The 22,232-nt window shown below is 40.2% G+C and overlaps 1 protein-coding gene across 5 annotated transcripts in view; it reads left to right on the top strand.

Annotated features, from left to right (window-relative positions):
• Positions 1 to 22,232, top strand: part of rttn (rotatin) — a 397,420-nt gene that overhangs the window by 65,360 nt on the left and 309,828 nt on the right. For all 5 annotated transcript variants that reach the window (XR_011352026.1, XR_011352027.1, XM_069920391.1 and 2 more), the window contains exons 13-16: positions 90 to 202; positions 7,069 to 7,195; positions 13,378 to 13,503; positions 17,393 to 17,509. Coding sequence is in view for 3 of the 5 variants with exons in the window: in XM_069920391.1 (XP_069776492.1) it covers positions 90 to 202; positions 7,069 to 7,195; positions 13,378 to 13,503; positions 17,393 to 17,509 (483 nt within the window). In the remaining 2 variants the exon portion in view is untranslated. The remainder of the gene's footprint in view (positions 1 to 89; positions 203 to 7,068; positions 7,196 to 13,377; positions 13,504 to 17,392; positions 17,510 to 22,232) is intronic.

The following is a 22,232-nucleotide window of genomic DNA, read 5'->3' on the forward strand; positions in this document are numbered from 1 at the left end:
TAATATGTGATATTTTCCTTCATATTATGCTTGTAATTTTTAGAAAGTGAAGGAATCTTTTCTGCCTAATTGCATTCTTCTCTTTGCAGAGTGAAAGAAATCTCATGGAATTGATTGAATTGGCAGACCAGGCTGTGATCAGCCTTCCCTACCATCAACAGGTGCAGCTGATCCAGAAGTATATTGGCATCTGCTCAGAAATGTAAAGGTTTTTTAAAAAAAGAATCATATTTAAATTGTTTAATAATTATAAATGCAGGGTATTCTTCAAAGACCATGGCTAGGCTTTCAGAAGTTTGGGCTCTGGGATCAGGCGAATGCAAGACCTGTAGGCTCTGGCGCAGATGGAGCAGGAAGTGTTCTGTAGAACAGGTGGATTGTTGGTTTCTGAGGAACCCACTCCTTGTGCCATTTATCCTGGGTTTCAGCATCCTCCTGACCAGTGGGTTTGATGTTATCCCAGTCACCCCTTCCCCATTGTGAGTGCTCCTGAGCTCGGAATTCCCAGGAGGAGCTGGGGATGTTACTTTTTTTTCCTTTTCCCTGAAGCTTTGAAACCTCTTCTGCTGACCCTTACCATGACTGAGTCGACTCCGTTTTCTGAGTATGGTGTTAGGTGTGCTGGCCATTGGGTCCTGCTGTATGTAATTAGGGACTCATTGCCAAGCAATGATTTACTATTCAGCTAGCTGATTTGGAGGAGTTTGTAATTTTTTAAAATTAATTTTGAGATGCAGTGCAGTAACATGGCCCTTCCAACCCATGAACCTGCGGTGCCCAATACACTCATGTGACCAATTAGCCTACTACCCTATACATCTTTGGAATGTGGGAGGAAACCAAAGCACCCAGCTCATGTGGTCATGGGGAGAATGTACAAACTCTTTGCAGCCAGCGCCAGACTTAATCCCGGGTTGCTGACGCTGTTGCGCTTGGTTCTGGAATTCAGGCAACATTCTGGAATTGGCTCCAGATTCCAGCATGGGCAATCTCTTGCATCTCCTCTCTCGGTTCGTCCTTTAGGTTAGGTCCACCTTATCAACAAATTCAGGCATTCAGAAAATATATATTTTTAAAATAAATTAATTTTTAAAATAAATCTTTTCTTTTCTTTGGCTTGGCTTCGCGGACGAAGATTTATGGAGGGGGTAAAAAGTCCACGTCAGCTGCAGGCTTGTTTGTGGCTGACAAGTCCGATGCGGGACAGGCAGACACGATTGCAGCGGTTGCAGGGGAAAATTGGTTGGTTGGGGTTGGGTGTTGGGTTTTTCCTCCTTTGCCTTTTGTCAGTGAGGTGGGCTCTGCGGTCTTCTTCAAAGGAGGTTGCTGCCCGCCAAACTGTGAGGCGCCAAGATGCACGGTTTGAGGCGTTATCAGCCCACTGGCGGTGGTCAATGTGGCAGGCACCAAGAGATTTCTTTAGGCAGTCCTTGTACCTTTTCTTTGGTGCACCTCTGTCACGGTGGCCAGTGGAGAGCTCGCCATATAACACGATCTTGGGAAGGCGATGGTCCTCCATTCTGGAGACGTGACCCATCCAGCGCAGCTGGATCTTCAGCAGCGTGGACTCGATGCAGTCGACCTCTGCCATCTCTAGTACTTCGACGTTAGGGATGTAAGCGCTCCAATGGATGTTGAGGATGGAGCGGAGACAACGCTGGTGGAAGCGTTCTAGGAGCCGTAGGTGGTGCCGGTAGAGGACCCATGATTCGGAGCCGAACAGGAGTGTGGGTATGACAACGGCTCTGTATACGCTTATCTTTGTGAGGTTTTTCAGTTGGTTGTTTTTCCAGACTCTTTTGTGTAGTCTTCCAAAGGCGCTATTTGCCTTGGCGAGTCTGTTGTCTATCTCATTGTCGATCCTTGCATCTGATGAAATGATGCAGCCGAGATAGGTAAACTGGTTGACTGTTTTGAGTTTTGTGTGCCCGATGGAGATGTGGGGGGGCTGGTAATCATGGTGGGGAGCTGGCTGATGGAGGACCTCAGTTTTCTTCAGGCTGACTTCCAGGCCAAACATTTTGGCAGTTTCCGCAAAGCAGGACGTCAAGCGCTGAAGAGCTGGCTCTGAATGGGCAACTAAAGCGGCATCGTCTGCAAAGAGTAGTTCACGGACAAGTTTCTCTTGTGTCTTGGTGTGAGCTTGCAGGCGCCTCAGATTGAAGAGACTGCCATCCGTGCGGTACCGGATGTAAACAGCGTCTTCATTGTTGGGGTCTTTCATGGCTTGGTTCAGCATCATGCTGAAGAAGATTGAAAAGAGGGTTGGTGCGAGAACACAGCCTTGCTTCACGCCATTGTTAATGGGGAAGGGTTCAGAGAGCTCATTGCTGTATCTGACCCGACCTTGTTGGTTTTCGTGCAGTTGGATAATCATGTTGAGGAACTTTGGGGGACATCCGATGCGCTCTAGTATTTGCCAAAGCCCTTTCCTGCTCACGGTGTCGAAGGCTTTGGTGAGGTCAACAAAGGTGATGTAGAGTCCTTTGTTTTGTTCTCTGCACTTTTCTTGGAGCTGTCTGAGGGCAAAGACCATGTCAGTAGTTCCTCTGTTTGCGCGAAAGCCGCACTGTGATTCTGGGAGAATATTCTCGGCGACACTAGGTATTATTCTATTTAGTAGAATCCTAGCGAAGATTTTGCCTGCAATGGAGAGCAACGTGATTCCCCTGTAGTTTGAGCAGTCTGATTTCTCGCCTTTGTTTTTGTACAGGGTGATGATGGTGGCATCACGAAGATCCTGAGGCAGTTTACCTTGGTCCCAACAAAGCTTGAAAAACTCATGCAGTTTGGCATGCAGAGTTTTGCCGCCAGCCTTCCAGACTTCTGGGGGGATTCCATCCATACCTGCTGCTTTGCCACTTTTCAGTTGTTCGATTGCCTTATATGTCTCATCCAGGGTGGGAACCTCATCCAGCTCTAGCCTTAGGGGCTGTTGAGGGAGCTGGAGCAGGGCGGAATCTTGGACTGAGTGGTTGGCACTGAAAAGAGATTGGAAGTGTTCTGACCATCGGTTGAGGATGGAGATCTTGTCGCTGAGGAGGACTTTGCCGTCTGAGCTGCGCAGCGGGCTTTGGACTTGGGGTGAGGGGCCATAGTCCATCCAAAGTCCAAAGTTTAAAATAAATACAGAATGATAAAAGGCCATTTCGGCCCACGAGCCCGTGCTGCCCAATAGTACCCAATTGACCTACAACCCCAGTACCTTTGGAGTGGCGGGAGGAATCCAGAGCCCTGGACATGAGGAGAATATATAAATTCCTTACAGACAGCGTCGGACTCTAACTCCGTTCTCGATCGCTAATGCTATAAAGGCATTGTGCTAACCGCTACGCCAACCATGCCACGCGAAACCAACCGTGAAGCCCCTAAAATATTATAAAAAATACCTTTAAATGGCTCAGCAGATTCAATTCTTTTGCCTCAACTAAAATAAATATTACTTGTTTTGTGCATGTGGTAACAATTGTTGAAGGAAAAGTACTATTTAGTGCAGTACAAGTATTTATCAAAACAAATGTCACCTTTTAGTATGCTTCTCAATGTTGGTATGAAGACCAGATACACTGTTCACTATATCCAGTAATGGTTTGGAAGAGGGAACCAACTGTAATGTATCTAAGTTTGCCTATTACGCTAAATTGAGTCGAAATGCAAGAGCTACCGAAAGAAAACAGAGACACACGCAGAGAGCACTTCAGTTTATACAAATCTTTATTACAAAATCTTAAGCTGATTTCAAACTACAATATGCAAACCCTTCACAATTATACTTATCAACGCCTAGACTGGTTCCAAGTGCCAAAGCGAGGCAACGACCGCACACTTGTAGTAGGTTGTCGGGGCGCTGGTAGCAGCTTCTCCACCTCCCCCGACTGGGACGTTGGTTGGACTCTAGAAGTTCTTCTTCATGCTGAGAGACGTTTCCACCCCTCGGAGAGTCTGAAACTTCAGCAACGGGACCACGGCTTATATTACCCAAAAATTGCTTACCCAAGCACATATTCCCTGCGCAAAAAAAAAAGATAACCGAGCACGTCTAGGCTTTTATCAAATACCACAACTTTTCTAGCTTATCACTTTGAATACAATGGTTTACTTAGCTTCAAGGTCTTGCCTGACAGTCTGCGACCAACAATCCCATCAATCTCAAACAGCAACTGGCTAACAAGCAGGAAGATTAAACGTTCTTGGTACCAGATGTCTTTTTGTCAAATAACTGCATCTCTGGGCCCCATAGTGGAATTTAGCATTATTCTCAAAGTAGGTTACTGATACACAGCCTTGCATAAGCAAAAGCATGGTCTGAATCCTTCATTACAGGGGACCAACTGTAATGTATCTAAGTTTGCCTATTACACTAAATTGAGTTGAAATGCAAATTGTGCAGAGGATGTAGAGCAGTGGTTGTCAACCTTTTTCTTTCCACTCACATACCACTTTAAGCAATCCTTATGCCATTCGTGCTCTGTGATTAGTAAGGTATTGCTTAATGGTGTGTGAGTTGGAAAAGAAGGTTGAGGATCACTGCTCTTGACCAAAATGTTGTTGAAATATTTTGCTTGAGAAAATTTGTCATTGGCTTATTTCCTTTGGAGTTATGAAATTGTGCACATAATGAGTCAATTAGCTACGATTAAAACAGTGATTTTCAAACTTTTTCTTCCAACCCACATACCACCTTAAGCAATCCCTTACTAAGCTGGTTGAAAGAGTCAGAGAATGGGCCTAATGGAAACTGGGAAGTCTGTTCATGTCATCTGGTCGGAGAATGGCCAGACAGAATATTGGGTGTTGTTTCTCCAATTTGCAGCTCAACTCCAGTGGCATGGACTGACTTGTCGATGTGGAATTGAAATGACCACTGAGAGGTTCCCCATTATCACAGTGGATAGAGCGAAGGCACTCAACAATCTCCCAGTCTGCCTCCAGTCTCTCCAATGTAGAGCAGGCCACACCGGGAGTTCTGGATGTTGTGGATGACTTCTGCAGATTTACAAGTGAAGTGTTGCTTCACTTGGATGGACTGCTTGGGGCCCTGAATGGTGGAGACGGAGGTGGTGTGGGCTCAAGTGTAACATTTCCCGCGGTCACATGATAGGTATCAAGCAGATTAGTGGGAAGGAATGAATGGACGAGGGAATCAAAGATGCAATAGTCGTTGTGGAAAGCAGGTGTGCAATGGAGAGCGTTCAGACTGCTTGCGTCACTGCCTGGTATGGAGGCACCAACTCTCAGGACAAGAATAAACTCCAGAGGGTTGTTAACTCAGCCTGCTACATCACAGGCACCAGACTTCACTCCATAGAGGATATCTACATGAGCCGGTGTCTTAAAAAATCAGTCTCCATCCTCAAAGACCCCCACCACTCAGGCCATGCCCTCTTCACTCTGCTACCATCGGGGAGCCTAAAGACGAGCACTCAATGACACAAGTCCTTCCCCGCTTGCCAACAGATTCCTGAATAGTGAGTGAACCGAAGGCACTGCCTTACTTTTCTTGCACCACGATTTTTATTTAAAAAATTTCTTCTAATGATGTAAGATGGTTATAATATGAACGTTTGCACCATCTTCTTTGGCTTGGCTTCGCGGACGAAGATTTATGGAGGGGGTAAAAAGTCCACGTCAGCTGCAGGCTCGTTTGTGGCTGGCAAGTCCGATGCGGGACAGGCAGACGCGATTGCAGCGGTTGCAAGGGAAAATTGGTTGGTTGGGGTTGGGTGTTGGGTTTTTCCTCCTTTGCCTTTTGTCAGTGAGGTGGGCTCTGCGGTCTTCTTCAAAGGAGGTTGCTGCCCGCCAAACTGTGAGGCGCCAAGATGCACGGTTTGAGGCGTTATCAGCCCACTGGCGGTGGTCAATGTGGCAGGCACCAAGAGATTTCTTTAGGCAGTCCTTGTACCTTTTCTTTGGTGCACCTCTGTCACGGTGGCCAGTGGAGAGCTCGCCATATAACACGATCTTGGGAAGGCGATGGTCCTCCATTCTGGAGACGTGACCCATCCAGCGCAGCTGGATCTTCAGCAGCGTGGACTCGATGCTGTCGACCTCTGCCATCTCGAGTACTTCGACGTTAGGGGTGTAAGCGCTCTAATGGATGTTGAGGATGGAGCGGAGACAACGCTGGTGGAAGCGTTCTAGGAGCCGTAGGTGGTGCCGGTAGAGGACCCATGATTCGGAGCCGAACAGGAGTGTGGGTATGACAACGGCTCTGTATACGCTTATCTTTGTGAGGTTTTTCAGTTGGTTGTTTTTCCAGACTCTTTTGTGTAGTCTTCCAAAGGCGCTATTTGCCTTGGCGAGTCTGTTGTCTATCTCATTGTCGATCCTTGCATCTGATGAAATGGTGCAGCCGAGATAGGTAAACTCGAGATAGGTAAACGTTTGCACCATGGCGCTGCCGCAAAACACCAAATTTCATGACTTGTTCATGACAATAAATCCTGATTCTGAATTGAGGTGTGGATAAGCGCTGAGTTGGTGGCTGCAAAGGGGAAGCCATGTTGTTTGAAGATGGGAAGTAAAGTTTTCAAGACCGCATGACCTGCTGAGTTTCTCTAGCACTTTTGTTTATTACATTGCAATCAGCATCTGCAGACTTCCTTGTTTAACACGTTTCCTTTTGTGACTTTTATCTCTCAATCTAATTTATTGTTCTTTTATTGTCCATCTAACTTGCTTTTTGTGTTGTCTTGTCTCTTGTGGAGTTGGTTTCTAATTTGATTTGCTCAAGAAATAGATGGTTGCTATTTTGATAGTTTGGGCCTCAGACATGTAATACTTGGATTTTGTACAGCTTATTGCACAAAATATTTTAAAAAGTCAACACTTGCAAGACAGGTGAATATCCATGAAACCTCCGGCATTGACAATTTTGTTTTCTCTGCATGGGTTCCGAGGAAAACCTTTGTCAAAGAGTAGTGAGTTGAAATATTTTCAAATACTTGGTCTACCTTGGATTAAAAAATTCAATTTGAAATATTTAATGTTCACTTTTTATTCTGATTAAAGCTGACATATGATACAAAATAATCTGAGGAATGCTATTAGCTGTTTTTTTTCTCGCAGTTCTAAATCATCGCAGCCCAGCCCAGTTCTTCAAGGAGAAAGTCAGAAAGTGTTCCTAAAACTTTTGTCTCACCCCATGCCAATTATTAAAGCAGAGTCGTATCATTACTCCTTAACCATGGTAAAGGTAAGCCAAGAGCATGGTTTTCCTTTTGTCAATAAAATGTAGATTAGTTTTTTGTTTCACTCTAGGTTTCTCCTACATTTGTCTTCCTCACCTTGCCTTCTGCATCATTTAACTATAATCGGCATTTTAACATTGTAAAATGGAGCAATTAGGCTGAATCGGTTGAATAGCTTGTTACAAGATCCCAACATTAATTGATGTTGCCAACAATAGACCATTGAATATTACAGCACAGTACATACCCTTCAGCCCGTGAGGTTGTGCTGACATATAAACCTACTTCCATCGAATCCTTCCGTACCTCACACCCATAACCCCATGTCCCTACCTAAGAGACTTTTAAATGCTCTATATGTGGGAGTAGGGGTGGCGACGGTGGAGGGAGGGGGAGGGGGAGGGAGAGAGAGAGAGAGAGAGAGAGAGAGAGAGAGAGAGAGAGAAAGAAAATCAACATGTATCTCCACTCATTTAAACAGGAACTGGTATTTCCCATTATTTTTAAAATTTTTTTTAGATTTAGGCCATTTCCGACCACGAACTAATGCCGCCCAATTTACACCCAATTATCCTACACCCCAAGTACGCTTCGAATGGTGGGAGAAACTGCACACAGACATGGGAGAACATACAAATTCCTGACACACAGCACGGGATTCTAACCCCAGTCCCGATCACTGTTGCTGTAAAAGCTTTGCGCTAACTGCTATACCAACCATGCCGTCCTGTGGAAAAGATGCTGACTGTGAACATTGACCATGCCTCTCATAATATTGCATATCTCTTTTCAGTCACCACATGTCTTTATTTACCCCATAGAGAAAAGCCCTAGCTCTGTCAATCTTGTTTCAGAAGACATGTTCTCTAATCCAGGTAACATCCTGGTAAATCTTCTTTGCACCCTCTCTAAAGTTCTACATCTTTCCTATAATGAAATGACCAGAACTGAAGGCAATATTCCAAGTGTGGTCTAACCCAAGTTTTATTGAGCTACTACCTTACCTTACAGATCTTGAACTCAATTCCTCGACCAATGAAGGCCAGCACACTTTAACCTTCTTTACCATTCTATCAACTTGCATGACAACCTTGAGGGTTTTGTAGACGTGGATTTCAGGATCCCTCTATCCTCCACACTGTGGTGACACTGCCGTTAACCACATACTCTGCCTTCAAGTTCAACCCTCACGTTATGAATTCACATTGAACACAATCTGCTACCGCCGAAATTTGCATCTTGACAATATCCTGTTGTAATCCAGGACAACCTTCGACATTATCAACAACACCTCCATCCTTTGTGGCATCTGGAAGCTTACTGACACATCTATCTACTTATTCGTCCACATCATTTACCAAAATCACAAAGTCCACAGGTCCCAGAACATTTCCCTGTGGAACCCTTTAGTCAATGACCTCCAGATAGTATACTACCACAAAGAGACCAAGGAAATTGTCTTGGCGATAAGACAGGACAAAGGTGTCTTCCACTTCCACCATTTCGGAGGATTAATACCTAATGATGGTGAGGCATTATTAAAGATCAGAATACTTGGTCGATAACTTTGTCATTGGCTGCCTCTGAAGAAAGAGGCACATATCTTGGTCCTTTGTAAAATCAATTTGAGCTAAATCAACAAAAGGATAAGATCATATGCATACACTGAAACCTTCTAAGCTGAGAGAGAATGGCTTGAACTATGTGATATTCTTTAGGGCATCTGAAGTGCCAGTGGATGAAGTAGACAGAGATGATGTGGTCAAACAATAATCATGGCTTTTATTAGCCGAAACTCATGGTACAATAATGAAAGACAATAGGTGCATATACAGTTATATCCAAGGGGAGTGTCCTTAACAGTAGAGATAATGCACAGCCAATGTTAGTACAGCAAGGTTCGCCAGAGGGGAGACAGGCAGCTTGGCAGACATTCACCACTTTGTCATTGGCTGCCTCTGAAGAAAGAGGTACATATCTTGGTCCTTTGTAAAATCAATGTGAGCTAAATCAACAAAAGGATAAGATCATATGCATACACTGAAACCTTCTAAGCTGAGAGAGAATGGCTTGAACTATGCGATATTCTTTAGGGTATCTCAGGAACTTTACCACAAATTTATTAACTTAAATGCAGTCATTGTTGTCATGCAGCCAATTTCACAAACCCTGAAGAGTATAATGCGGTAAATGAATAATTTTTGTTTCAGCTGGTCTTGGTTGAGAAATAAATCATGATCTAGAAACCATAGGAGTTCCCTTGAGCAACCTCATATCCTATAGAACTGCTATCAGTCATTCAAAATCATTCATACCTTAGTGCTTCCAACATTCTTTAAAAATGTATGAAATTGTGGTAAATGTAGTCCCCCTATTTCCAAGTTAATTTATTCAAAGCTACTCTCGAAAATTTACCCCTCCATAAAAACTCCCTAACCATTTTATTCAAATCTTGAAAAAAAAAATTTATCAAGTAAATACGGAATAGATTGAAACAAATATTGTATATGTGGAAAGATATTCATCTTAATTGTATTTATCCTTCCCATTAAATTAATAGGTAAATCTTTCCATTTAATCAAATCAGTTTAAAATTTTTTCATTAACAGAGCATAATTTAATTTATATAAAGATTGATAATTAACATTCAAAATTATACCCAGATATTTAATTCGATCAGTCCACTTCAAATTAATAATATTCTTATAAACTGAATAATCTCCTTCACTTACCGGTAATATTTTACTTTTTTCCCAATTAACTTTATATCCAGAAAGACATCCATATTGTATTAAACATTCCTTCAAATGCAAAAGTGACTGAGCTGGGTTTATTAAATACACCAATACATCATCAGCAAATAAATTAATTTTATATTCCTCATCTAAAACTTTCATACCTTGTATCTGTATTTTGTCTTATCAACTGTGCTAAAGGTTCAATCACTAATGCAAACAAAGCTGGTGATAAAGGACAAACTTAACGAGTTGATTGAGTTAACTTAAAAGATTCTGAAATCAAACCATTTGTCAATACTCTAGCTATCGGTTTACTATATAGAGCCTTAATCATAGGTCCTCTACCGGCACCACCTACGGCTCCTAGAATGCTTCCACCAGCGTTGTCTCCGCTCCATCCTCAACATCCATTGGAGCACTTTCATCCCTAACGTCGAAGTACTCGAGATGGCAGAGGTCGACAGCTTCGAGTCCACGCTGCTGAAGATCCAGCTGCGCTGGATGGGTCACGTCTCCAGAATGGAGGACCATCGCCTTCCCAAGATCGTGTTATATGGCGAGCTCTCCACTGGCCACCGTGACAGAGGTGCACCAAAGAAAAGGTACAAGGACTGCCTAAAGAATTCTCTTGGTGCCTGCCACATTGACCACCGCCAGTGGGCTGATAACGCCTCAAACCGTGCATCTTGGCGCCTCACAGTTTGGCGGGCAGCAACCTCCTTTGAAGAAGACCGCAGAGCCCACCTCACTGACAAAAGGCAAAGGAGGAAAAACCCAACACCCAACCCCAACCAACCAATTTTCCCCTGCAACTGCTGCAACCGTGTCTGCCTGTCCCGCATCGGACTTGTCAGCCACAAACGAGCCTGCAGCTGACGTGGACTTTTTACCCCCTCCATAAATCTTCGTCCGCGAAGCCAAGCCAAAGAAAAGCTACCGGTTTACTATATAGAGCCTTAATCCAACCAATAAAAGAAGGACCAAACTTAAATTTCTCCAAAACTTTAAACGAAAAATTCCATTCAACTCTATCAAATGCTTTTTCTGCATCTAAGGATATCACCATCGGGTGATCTAAAGATTGTCGAAATCTATTAATCAAACTAATCACGCGCAAAATGTTATCTGAAGCATATCTATTCTTTATAAAACCTGTTTGATCAATATGAATTAACTTTGGTAAAAATATAGCCAATCTATTCGCTAATATTTTAGCTATTTTATAATTACATTTAACAACGAAATTGGTCTATATGAAGGTACTTTCAAAGGATCTCTATCTATTTTAGGAATTACTGTAATTAAAGCACTAGAACAAGACTCAGGTAAATCATAATGTTCTCCAACTTGACGTAATACATCCCCAAACACTGTAGATAAATCATCATAAAAAATTTTATGAAATTCAACCGAAAATCCATCATCACCAGGCGATTTACCATTCGGCATTTCCAGCATAGCCATTTTAATTTCCGAATCAGTAAAAGGTTCTTCTAACTCCTGTATATCTCTATCCTCTAATATCGGTGAGTTAGGGGGACTACGCTTACCACATTTTCAAAATTATTATGAAGCAGCCCAACTTAAATTTATTAGTTCATTGATGGATTTGGTACGGCCTCCTAGTTGGGCTAAAATTGAGATGGCAAGTATTTCTGAATTTGAAATACATTAATTTTTGTTTAGGTGGAATATAAATTTGTTACAACAATATAATGTGCCTATACTAAAACATTTAATGATGTTATGGATAAAGAAAAATAAAATGATAGGCTCTAGGGGTAAAGTATTGGCTTTGAGTCTGTTGTATAATAATCAACTTATTTATTTTTCAATACATAATCAAAGTTTATTGCATTGGAGATTTAAAGGTGTGAAAGATTTGGGAGATTGTTTTAAAGAGGGTAAGTTTTTATCTTTTAATCAGATGAGGGAAGATTTTGGTATTGTTAAGAACTCTTTATTTCTTTATTATCAAATTCGATCTTTGGTAAAATGTATGTTTGGTAGAGATAAGATTTTACCTAAAATGACTAAATTTGAGACTTTTCTTATGAAGGTATCAGAGAAGGGTTATATTTCATGTATGTATCAAATATTACAGGATGGTATGGATAAAAAGGGTTGGGATAGATCTAAAATTAAATGGGAAGTGGATATTGGTTTTATTTTTTCTGAAGATGATTAGTTAGATATCTGTTATGATAGTGTAACTAGATTGATAAATGCACGTTATGCAATTATTAATTACAATTTTTTACATCAATTATATTTGACACCTGAAAAATTAAAAGAAATATGGTTTTAATGAATCAGATTTGTGTTTTAGATGTGATACGGTTGGAACTTTCTTTCATGCTGTTTGGTTATGTATACATATACAATCTTTTTGGAAGAAAATTCAATCGTTTTTAGAATACCTGTATAAGATTAAAATAGTTTTAGATCCAACAGTATTTTTATTGGGTAGTTTGCAACCTCTGAAAGGTTTGGGATTAGATAAGTTCCAGCTTGCTTTTGTATATTTAGCTTTGTCCGTAGCAAAAAACTATTGCTAGTACGTGGAAAGATAACAAATATGATTGATATTAATAGATGGCATAATGAGATGACATATTGTTTAATAATGGAAAAATTACATATGTTTCGCATGATAATTATAATTTTTTAAATTAATAAGTGGCTGTTATACTCGGAATATTTACATTTCAATTTATATTGACTAAATTTTACTATGTATATTAAACTTTTTCTTTAATATTCTTTTTTCTTTTTTATGGCTCTCTTAGGAGAGTTGGCTGAAGGGGGGGTTCTTTTCCTCTTTTTTCTCTATATATAAAAAAAAGTTCATGTTCATGTTTAATTGCTGCATATGTCATATTATTTGTTTTTTGAATGAATAAATAAGTTTTAAAAAAATGTATGAAATGTCAACTGAGTGAAGCTCTGATGTTGAGCATAAATCTGAAACTTTGCATCTTTTGAAGCCAGTATCTTTGACCCACTCCCATCAGGAAGGAGGTACAGAAGCATTAAAATCATAACTGCCAGTAGGAGAAAAAGCTTCTTCCCGCAGGCTGTGAGATAGATGAATGGTATCCTGTGACCTTGGGTCTCTTATAAGTAGAAGAGTAAATTATTAATATATATTTATGTTTGTAATTATTGTGTGTTGAATTTGTGAAAAATGTGTTACTGTCTTTATGAGCACCTTGATCTGGAGAAATGCTGTTTTGTCTGGTTGTGTCTGTACTGTCAGATGGAAACAAACTTGAACGAAACACATCTTAGGCAAGAATGGAACAAAAATAAGATGTGTTTGCTTGGAGTTTAACAGAAGGAGGTTTTATGGAATATGTCTGAATACCATGACTAGCACATGGTAAGGTATAAAATTGGTCTTGTATTGAATCCATTAATAAATGTTCTTTTTAAATTTTCCTGGAAAGGATTGCTTGGGAATCTCCAACGTTACCAAACCAGTATCATCTGTCTCCCATGGTGTGCATTTCCTCCTGCACCCTCGCGTTCTGTATGAAATATGCACTTTTGGTTTACAAGACTCTGTTGAGAAGGTATTTAATTAGATTTCCTTCCTACTGCTTAGATAACAAGGAATGGGATTCTTTTTCTTCCAATTTGAGGTGTGGGGGTGTTCGAATTTGACATAATCTGGAGAATCGTTGAATGGCAGACTGGGAGACTATTCCATTGCAGATTTATTTGTCAGAGTAAATACGTGACATCACGTACCACCTTGAGGATTTTTTTCCTGTGGGCAAGGCAGAATCACCACTTACTGGTTGTGCAAAAAAAAACTGTACACAGCGTATACATGAAAACAAATAAAGAACTGTAAAGGGATAATAAATGTAAACAAACTGAAATACAGAGACAATAAACAAAAATTCAATAAGAAATTGAGGTGCATTGAAAAGTTGTAACTGGAAAGATGAAATAAGGCATGGCTGTTTTCTTGGAGGTTGAAGGTGTATCAAATTATGAGGGGTTAAGATATATTACACAGAAGCTCAACAGATGGATCCTAAAATTCGGGACATCCAAAGAAAATCATCGGTGGAAAGATTAAATGCGAGAGGGAAAGTATTTTTCACTTGTAGGGTGAGAAGGGTCTGAAACTCTGCCAGAAACGGTGGAAGTGGCAGACGAGCTCACGAAGCGATCATTTCTTGGGTGCACAAGTGAGTAGGGCTATTCAGCATGGCCTCTGACCTGGTGCTACAAGATGCAATGAGTTTAATTAGCTCTTTTGGTTTCCAACTGAGAATGATAGAATAGGCCAAATGATCTCCTGAATTATAAATTTTCTCTTATCTACTTGCATGGCCACTTTCAAGGAGCTGTAGACTTTGACCTCTGCTCCTTCTGCATCTCAATGCTTCCAAGGATCTTGTGAGTAACTGTAATTTCCCCTTTTGACCTCCCTAAATCCAACACCTCACAATTGCTGTAGAATAAATGTTTGCATTGTTAGTGATACTCTTATCCCATTAATTGTTCTTTTTAATGTTATCCAGAGATGTTCAACTCCTTCCTTTAACCCTATCCACACAATCACCTTCACTGAAATGAATCTAACCAATAGCTGACCCATCTCCTATATGTAAGCTTCTCTTGCCTGCAATGTTTGATAGCTGCCAGTCAGTCCGCATTCAACTTTTTGAAATTGGTCCCATTTCAGTTAAGTGTATTCATATGTAATTTGTTCCCTTTTACTTTTCTAATTCTTATTTTGTGACTACCATACTGAACACCATTCCAGACCGGAAACATCCTGATCAAGGATTAGAATGTAGATTGGAAGATATAGGAACAGAAGTAGGCTATTCAACCTGTTGAGTCTTCTCTGCCATTCTCCCAATCAGCCCCACTTCCCTGCCTTCTTCCCATAACCTTTGATACTCTTGACTATTCAGATAGCTATCAATCTCTGTCTCAAATACACCCAATGACTCAGCAAATTCCACAGGTTCACCACTCTCTAAAGAAATTCCTCCACATCTCTGTTCAAAGCAGACGCCCTTCAATCCTGAAGTTGTGCCCTCTTGTTCATGACTGCCATACCATAGGAAACCACTTTGCCACATCTATTCTATCCAGGTCTTTCAACATTCAAAGTGCTTCTGAGGTCCCTCCAAGTACCTTCTTCCATTTTAAAAGCCTTACATCTCCACTTTCACCTTTGTAGTCACCAGGCTATACATCTTGGAGTATAGCCTGGTGACTACAAAGGTGAAAGTGGAAGATGCAAGGCTTTTAAAATGGAAGAAGGTACTTGATGTATAGCCTGGTGACTACAAAGGTGAAAGTGGAGATGTAAGGCTTTTAAAATGGAAGAAGGTACTTGGAGGATCTGATGCTGAAAAAAAAATCAACTTAAACAGGAGCTGTTATTTAGTTGGCTCGTGTTTGTTTGGTCAAGTGATATAACATTTTTTATACTACTTGTGGCAACAAAAATGTGGAAAACTTCAAATTGATAGTAAATTAAATGAAATTTTATACAGAGTCCAAAAACTGGTGCTCATGATAAAATCCTGACACATCTATCTTAATTTCTTTAGATGTATATTCAAATCTAGGAATAATTTATTTTAAAATCTAGAACAAAATACTTGCTGCATTTGTTGGAGCTATTCATTTCCTGAATGCATTCATTAGATTCCAGAATCAAAAGTAGTAGTGTAAATTCCTGCAAGGAGAAAATGGTTTGGAATTTCCATACTTTTGGGCTGTCATTTATTTTTCCCAGGTGCTAATAGATGTCCAGTGAATGTTCAAGAGCAGAACTTTGCAAAGATTGGTTGATCATGGATATAGAAAGTCAAACATCACACTGTATTTTTTAGTGTCTAAAATTTGCATTTAAAAAAAATTGAAGTACTGAATCTTTATAAAAGACTGGTTTGGTCATATGGTGTAAAGTTCTGGGTATGACACTTTAGGGAAGGCATGAAGGATTTTGACAGGTTACAGTAGAGATTTACCAAAATGGTTCCAGAGATCAGTGATTGGAGAAGGTGGGTAGATTTCCAAGGAAAAGGGGAGGATGCAAATCTTGAAGCAAAAATATGCTTTTTTGGAAGGGGAAGTCGAGAGCATCAGAATGAAGGTGATTGACAAAAGAATCAAATGTGATGGGAGAAAAATATATATTTTTAAACCTAGTGAGTGTTTTGGATTTGAAATATACTGTTGGAGTTAGCTGCGGGCACTGATTCATAGATAGTATTCAGAATGGCTTAATTGAGTGTCTGAAAAGGAACTACAGGGATACCTTGCTTAACATGGTTAATACGCTCCAAACAAGTTCAGTGTAATGGAAAACCACACTGTTCAAAGCATTATTATAATGTACTTTAATGTAATACATTCCAATCCTATAATTATTCTTTTACCTAGAACTTTTATGCAAATGGGCATAAAATATTTAAAAGGGATATATAAAACTGAAAAATAACAAAGATCTTTATTAGCAATAAGTGAACATTGTTTATTTAAGAAAATATTTGTCTAATGTAGAATTGCCTCAAATTGCCCACATGAAACTTTCACCAAAGTTAGATTGGAACCACCATCAACCATTTTTATATGCCCACCATTCCCAAACCGACTGAGCAAACAAATTCCAGGGGTTCAGCTCCATATAAATTGGCGTTGTTCAGTGGTTTGGAAACTTGCTGGTCTGCCACATTAGAGCAGAGACAAAAAAAGGCAACGTGCTGTGGGATAGTGCAGGGAGCCCGATCACAGCGGGGACAGCAATAACTTTCTACACAGCCACTTAACTCTCTCTATTCCACAGCTCAGTGCCTATATTTCAAATATTTTAAACTAGAGTCAAGCATTGCAAAGTTTTATTCGGTGGTTTAAATAGCAATAACAATTAAACTTTTAGCGTTGCAAATTTAAAACTGCAGGTCAGAAATTTCAAACCGCGTTATATCAAAACCCATGTTGTTCAAAACAGTGTTACACAAGGTATACCTGTATATTTAGGTGAATGAGAGATTGCAGTTGAATGCTCTTGAATAGAGAGAGCCTTTCAGCATGTATTGGACTGTATGGCCATCCTGTAATTAACATCAGAGTCAAAAAACCTATTGATTAATTCTTAGGGTAACACTTTACAAATTGTACATATTATCTACTGTTGAAAATCTGTTTACTTTAACACCCTTGCTTTGCCAACATGTGACCCTCCCTTCTCCCCCCCCACCCCCCCACCTTTTGAATTTTGGGTATGTTATCAATTGCAACCACCAACTTTCTATTCATTTAATGTACCAATTTTTAGCTGTATTGACCTGTCCAAAAACAGTCACCTGCAAAAAAAAAATTTAAAACCGTATTTTTGATTTTTTTTTCTATATCATCTGGTTTTTCAATGATTTGCTAAGGAGATGTTAGTTGCTAACAATTCAATTTCTCTACATTCTGCAGGTGAACACTGCTGCAAAGGACATTCTCCTCTATTTAATGCAGGGCTATCTAGTTATGAGTACTTTAACCTGGAACATGTTACTCGAAGCTTTATATCCTGTGATTCCAATCCTGCAGGTAATTTTAATTCCATAATTCTGAAGCAGATTGTGTTCTGTAGCTATTTTCTTAATGCAGATGTATCACTGGGTTCACCTGCAATTGCTAATGTACTTAGCTCCCAAAGAACTGGAATGCTTGTCTAGTATCGGACAATTGTAACGAAACAGAGGAGCTGTATTCACCTTTACATTAATGCATTGTATTGATATTAATTTGTTCATCATAAAAGGGTAGAATTAGATATTATTTCTTAAAAGAACTTTGGCTGCTGAATTCCAAGATGAATTTAATTAACATTAGAATAGAAAGATATGCATTTTCCTGAGTGTGTTTGGCCCACAGCAATTTGTACTTTGCAACCCCAATGTAATTCCACTCGACTTGAACCTGACTGATAAAGCCATATGTAGCCCCTTTTACATAGAGGCTCCAAGACAAATTATCTCTGGATTTCCTATTCTTACCTGCGTAAATGCAAATAAGGTGGATCCTTGTGTCCATTTCCTTCCGGGTTCCCTCCACCTAGGCACCTACTGTCAGAGGTGGAGCAAAGTCGCAGTGTCTTCCACCTAACGGATGAGTGCTGAAACCGGCTCAAAAGGGGGGTGGCGATGAAATCCTCAGCCGGCGACTGATGTTTTTCTGTTGCTTATAGAAAGCAATGCTGGAGAAACTCAGCAGGTCGGTGTACTTTACATAACAGATAACCAATTTTTCAGGCTTAATACATTGATGAAGGGTTCAAACCTGAGACGATTAAACTCTGATCTTTATCTTTGTTATATAAAGTACCTGCTGAGTTTCTTTTTTTACTCTCAATGTAGCATTTAACTAAAACTAGTGAAGAAAATGCAGCAAGCAAAATATAAAAGGGACAAAAAGGGCAGTGGAATTTACTTGTTTGAACTTTTAAACTATGCGAATGTAACAGATATCGAATAACTAACGGAAGCCGCCATTGTCCTAAGATAATGCCTCACGTTTGCACACTGGTGGGTGGTGGGGGGGGAGGTGATGATTGGGAGCAGTGAAATGTGAGGGACCAAAATTTCCATGAGCTTTGATGATCGCGAAGGAAAACACCGTTGTTATTTAATCTCCTGAATAGTCTATTTGTATAAGCATAACCTTTTACAGTTTTCATTTAAAATGCTAAAACCAGAGGGCCTAATTCCTGGTGTAAAAAGAACTGCAATGCTACTCAGAGAAGCACGGTTGGGGTGACGTAGTTCTCTGATTCTTGTGGCGTCTTGACCTCAAATGCCACAAAGATGCAAAAGCAAGAAAACTGCTTCCTGCTTTCATTTAAAAAAAAATCTCTTTTCATAAACATCTCCTCTGGTACACCAAACAGTAAAATGTTCAACTTAAAACATCCTTGTTCCTTTTCTCCCGCTCGGACAGAGAGACTGTTAGTGCATCTGGCACAGCGCTCAACATTATTGTGTTCAGAGTGATTTCACTTCCTGGCACGCATGTTCTACATCACAGCAGAGGGTGGCACTGGTGTGAATCACATCCCACCCTCTTTTTCCCTGGAAGCCAGATCATTATGTAAAAGAACTCAGCAGCGTAAACCCTAAATCCACCTTTCAGATTTCCCATTTACATAAGCAATCTATGTAAAAAGGGCATGCGATTTGTAGACTAGCCAGATGAAGCTCCACTGAATACAATTTTGTGAGACAGCAAATCTTACAGCGTTACCATCTGTCAATGCTATCAAGTATAGTAAAAATAGACATAAAATACTGGATTTGAAACAAATGCAAGAATAAATTATTTTTAAAAATACGCTGTTCTTGCCCTTTTTCACAGCTATAAAATTTCCATTGAAACTAATAGCTATGTGTCTGGTGCATGGGGTATAACATGGTGCTGGACTTGGACAGCATTTGTATTGGGGACTCTTTTACCACACACCATGCAGTGAACTGCTTTGATAGATGAGCCAGATAGCATCTGCGAGTAATTTCTGTGCTTCTGTGTTCAAGATCCAATCCAATACATTATCATAAGGTTTATCATAGGTCCAGGCTTTTTGTTGATTTGCAAGGATGCTTATGGAAGCTTTCACCACAAACAAGAAGGCTCCAAGTCCCTGCATTTTAACAGGTCATAGAGCATTACAGCACAGTTCAGGCCCAGTCCATGATTTTGTGCTGACCTATACTCAACAATCTAATTCTACCTGACCTCACAGACCTTAAACACTATTTTTTCTTGCTTCCATGTGCTTAAATGAAGATCTTTTCAATGCCCCTATTGTACCAGTCTTCACCACCACCCTAGCAATGCATTCCAAGCAGCCACCATTGTGTTTTAAACAAAAACTTCCCTCTGATGTCTCTCCTAAACTTTCCTCCCTCACTTTAAGCAGATGTTCTCTGATATTTACTACTGTCACCCTGGTGGGAAAAAAAAGTGTTGACTATACCTCCTATCTATGCCTTTCTTGTATCCCTCTATTACGTCACCTCTCATCCTTCATTACTCCAAATTAAAAAAAACTCTAGCTCTGTCAACCTTCATATACATGTTCTCCAATCGAGAGGAGATCATGGTAAATATCCTCTACATCCTCTCTAAAGCCTCCACATCCTTTCTGCGATGAGGCAAGCAGACACAATGCTCCAAGTTGATTCTAAGCCCCTTTTTTGAGCTGCAGGATTAGTTTGCAGCTCTTGAACTCAATTCCCTGACTAATGAAGGACAGTATATCATAAACCTTCTTAATCATCCTATCAACATGCAGAATCGATGGACTTTGACCCCAAGATCTCTCTGTTCCTCCACACTGTCATGAATCTTTCCATTTACAAGCATTCAGCCTTCAAGTTCGACCTTCCAAAGTGTAGTACTTCCACATATCTGGATTGAACTCTATCTGCCATTTCTCCACCCAACTCTGCATCCTGTCTATATCCGGTTATAACTTAGACAACCTTCTGCATTATCCACATTTCCAGTCTTTGTGTCATCTTCAAACTTACTGATCACCCCTCTTACTTCTTTGTTCAAGTCATTTATATTAAAAAAAAATCACAAAGTGCAGGGGTCCCAGAACAAATCCTTGAGATCTCTGTGGGACTCTACTAGTCACCGATCACGTCAAACATTTACTGCAAACTATTTCTGAAATGGCAGCAATTTCACCTTCTGCTGCACAATGGCTACACAAAGCTTTCTCATTGAATGCTCCCTTGACAGCCATGAAGTAAGTGTTGAATGGGAAATTGGAACACATTTCATACATAGGCACAACACGTTTAACTTGCTGCCTATAAATTGACTTGCTCTCAAATTGGTGTTTAAACCCTGCATTCTCTCATTGTCATGTCTTTAAACATTGCCAGAGTATTGTGAATTTGCACTCACACTCTAACTGTAGCTCTACAGATGTTATTCTTTTAAACTCTCTTATTTGAAAACTGGGGCTTCTGGAAAAAATCCCACAAAAATCTTGTTCAGCTGCCAATACATAGCCTTGCAGCTGCAACAGCAAGACCTCATCACTAAAGCAGACTTTGCTGTTTTAGGAGAAGTGATACATTAAGGTGAGAAGCCTGCTGTACTGAGCTGTCAGGTCACGACCTAGAGCAAAATCTGCTTGGTAGGAAGTGACATCCGAGAGTGAGATATTCCACAGCAATGAGCAGTGCGGAAGAAAGTATGACCTCACCAGAAATGCAGTGCCCTCCATAATGTTTGGGACAAAGATACTTATTTCCTTCATTTACCCCTCTGCTCCACAGGTTTAAATTTGTAATCAAACAATTCATGTGATTAAAGAGCACATTCCAGATTTTATTCAAAGTCATTTTATACATTTTGTTTTTGACCATGTGGAAATTACAGCATTTTTTTTAATGTATACATAATCCTCCCATTTCAGGGTACCATAATTTTTGGAACATTTGTCTTCACAGATGTTTGTGATTACTCAGGCATGTTTAATTGCTTCATTGCTCCAGGTATAAGAGAGCTTGGCTTGCTTCTAAGCTTTTGATCACTTTTGGAAGTGATTTTTCCATTTGCCAGTTGCCACTTTTCAAAAGTGTTGCGCCAATGAAAGTCAAAAAAGCTATTATGAGGCTGAAAATCAGGAAAAAACAGTAAGAGACATTGTCCAAATATTAGGAATACCAAAATCAACTGTTTAGAACATCATTAAGAAGAAAGAGTACTGGTGAGCTCTGCAAAGGGACTGATAGGCCAAGGAAGACGTCCACTGCTGATAACAGAAGAATTTTCATCATAATGAAGAAAAATCCCCAAATGCCTGTCCGATAGATCAGAAAGACTCTTCGTGAGGTAGGTGTGAATGCGTCAATGACTACTGTCCATGGAAGACTTCATAAACAGAAAGACAGAGGTCACACTACAAGATGCAAACCACTAGTTAGCCACAGAATGGTAAAATTACAGTTTGCCAAGAAGTATTTAAGAGCCTGCACAATTCTGGAAAAATGTCTTCTGGACAGATGAGACCAAGATTAATCTGTATCAGAGTGATGACAAAAGCAAATTATGGTGGTAGAAAAGAACTGCCACCTCATCTGTGAAACATGGTGTTATGGCCTGGGCATGTATGGCACTTATCTTCTTTGATGATGTAACTGCTGATGGCAGTAGCAAAATGAATTCTGAGGCGTATAAAAACATTGCCCAAGTTTGAGCAAATGCCTTTGAATTCATTCATCCAACAGCGAGACAATGATCCCAAATAGACTGTTAA

The sequence above is a fragment of the Narcine bancroftii genome, chromosome 2 (assembly GCF_036971445.1).
Source record: "Narcine bancroftii isolate sNarBan1 chromosome 2, sNarBan1.hap1, whole genome shotgun sequence".
Taxonomy (NCBI): Eukaryota; Metazoa; Chordata; class Chondrichthyes; order Torpediniformes; family Narcinidae; genus Narcine; species Narcine bancroftii.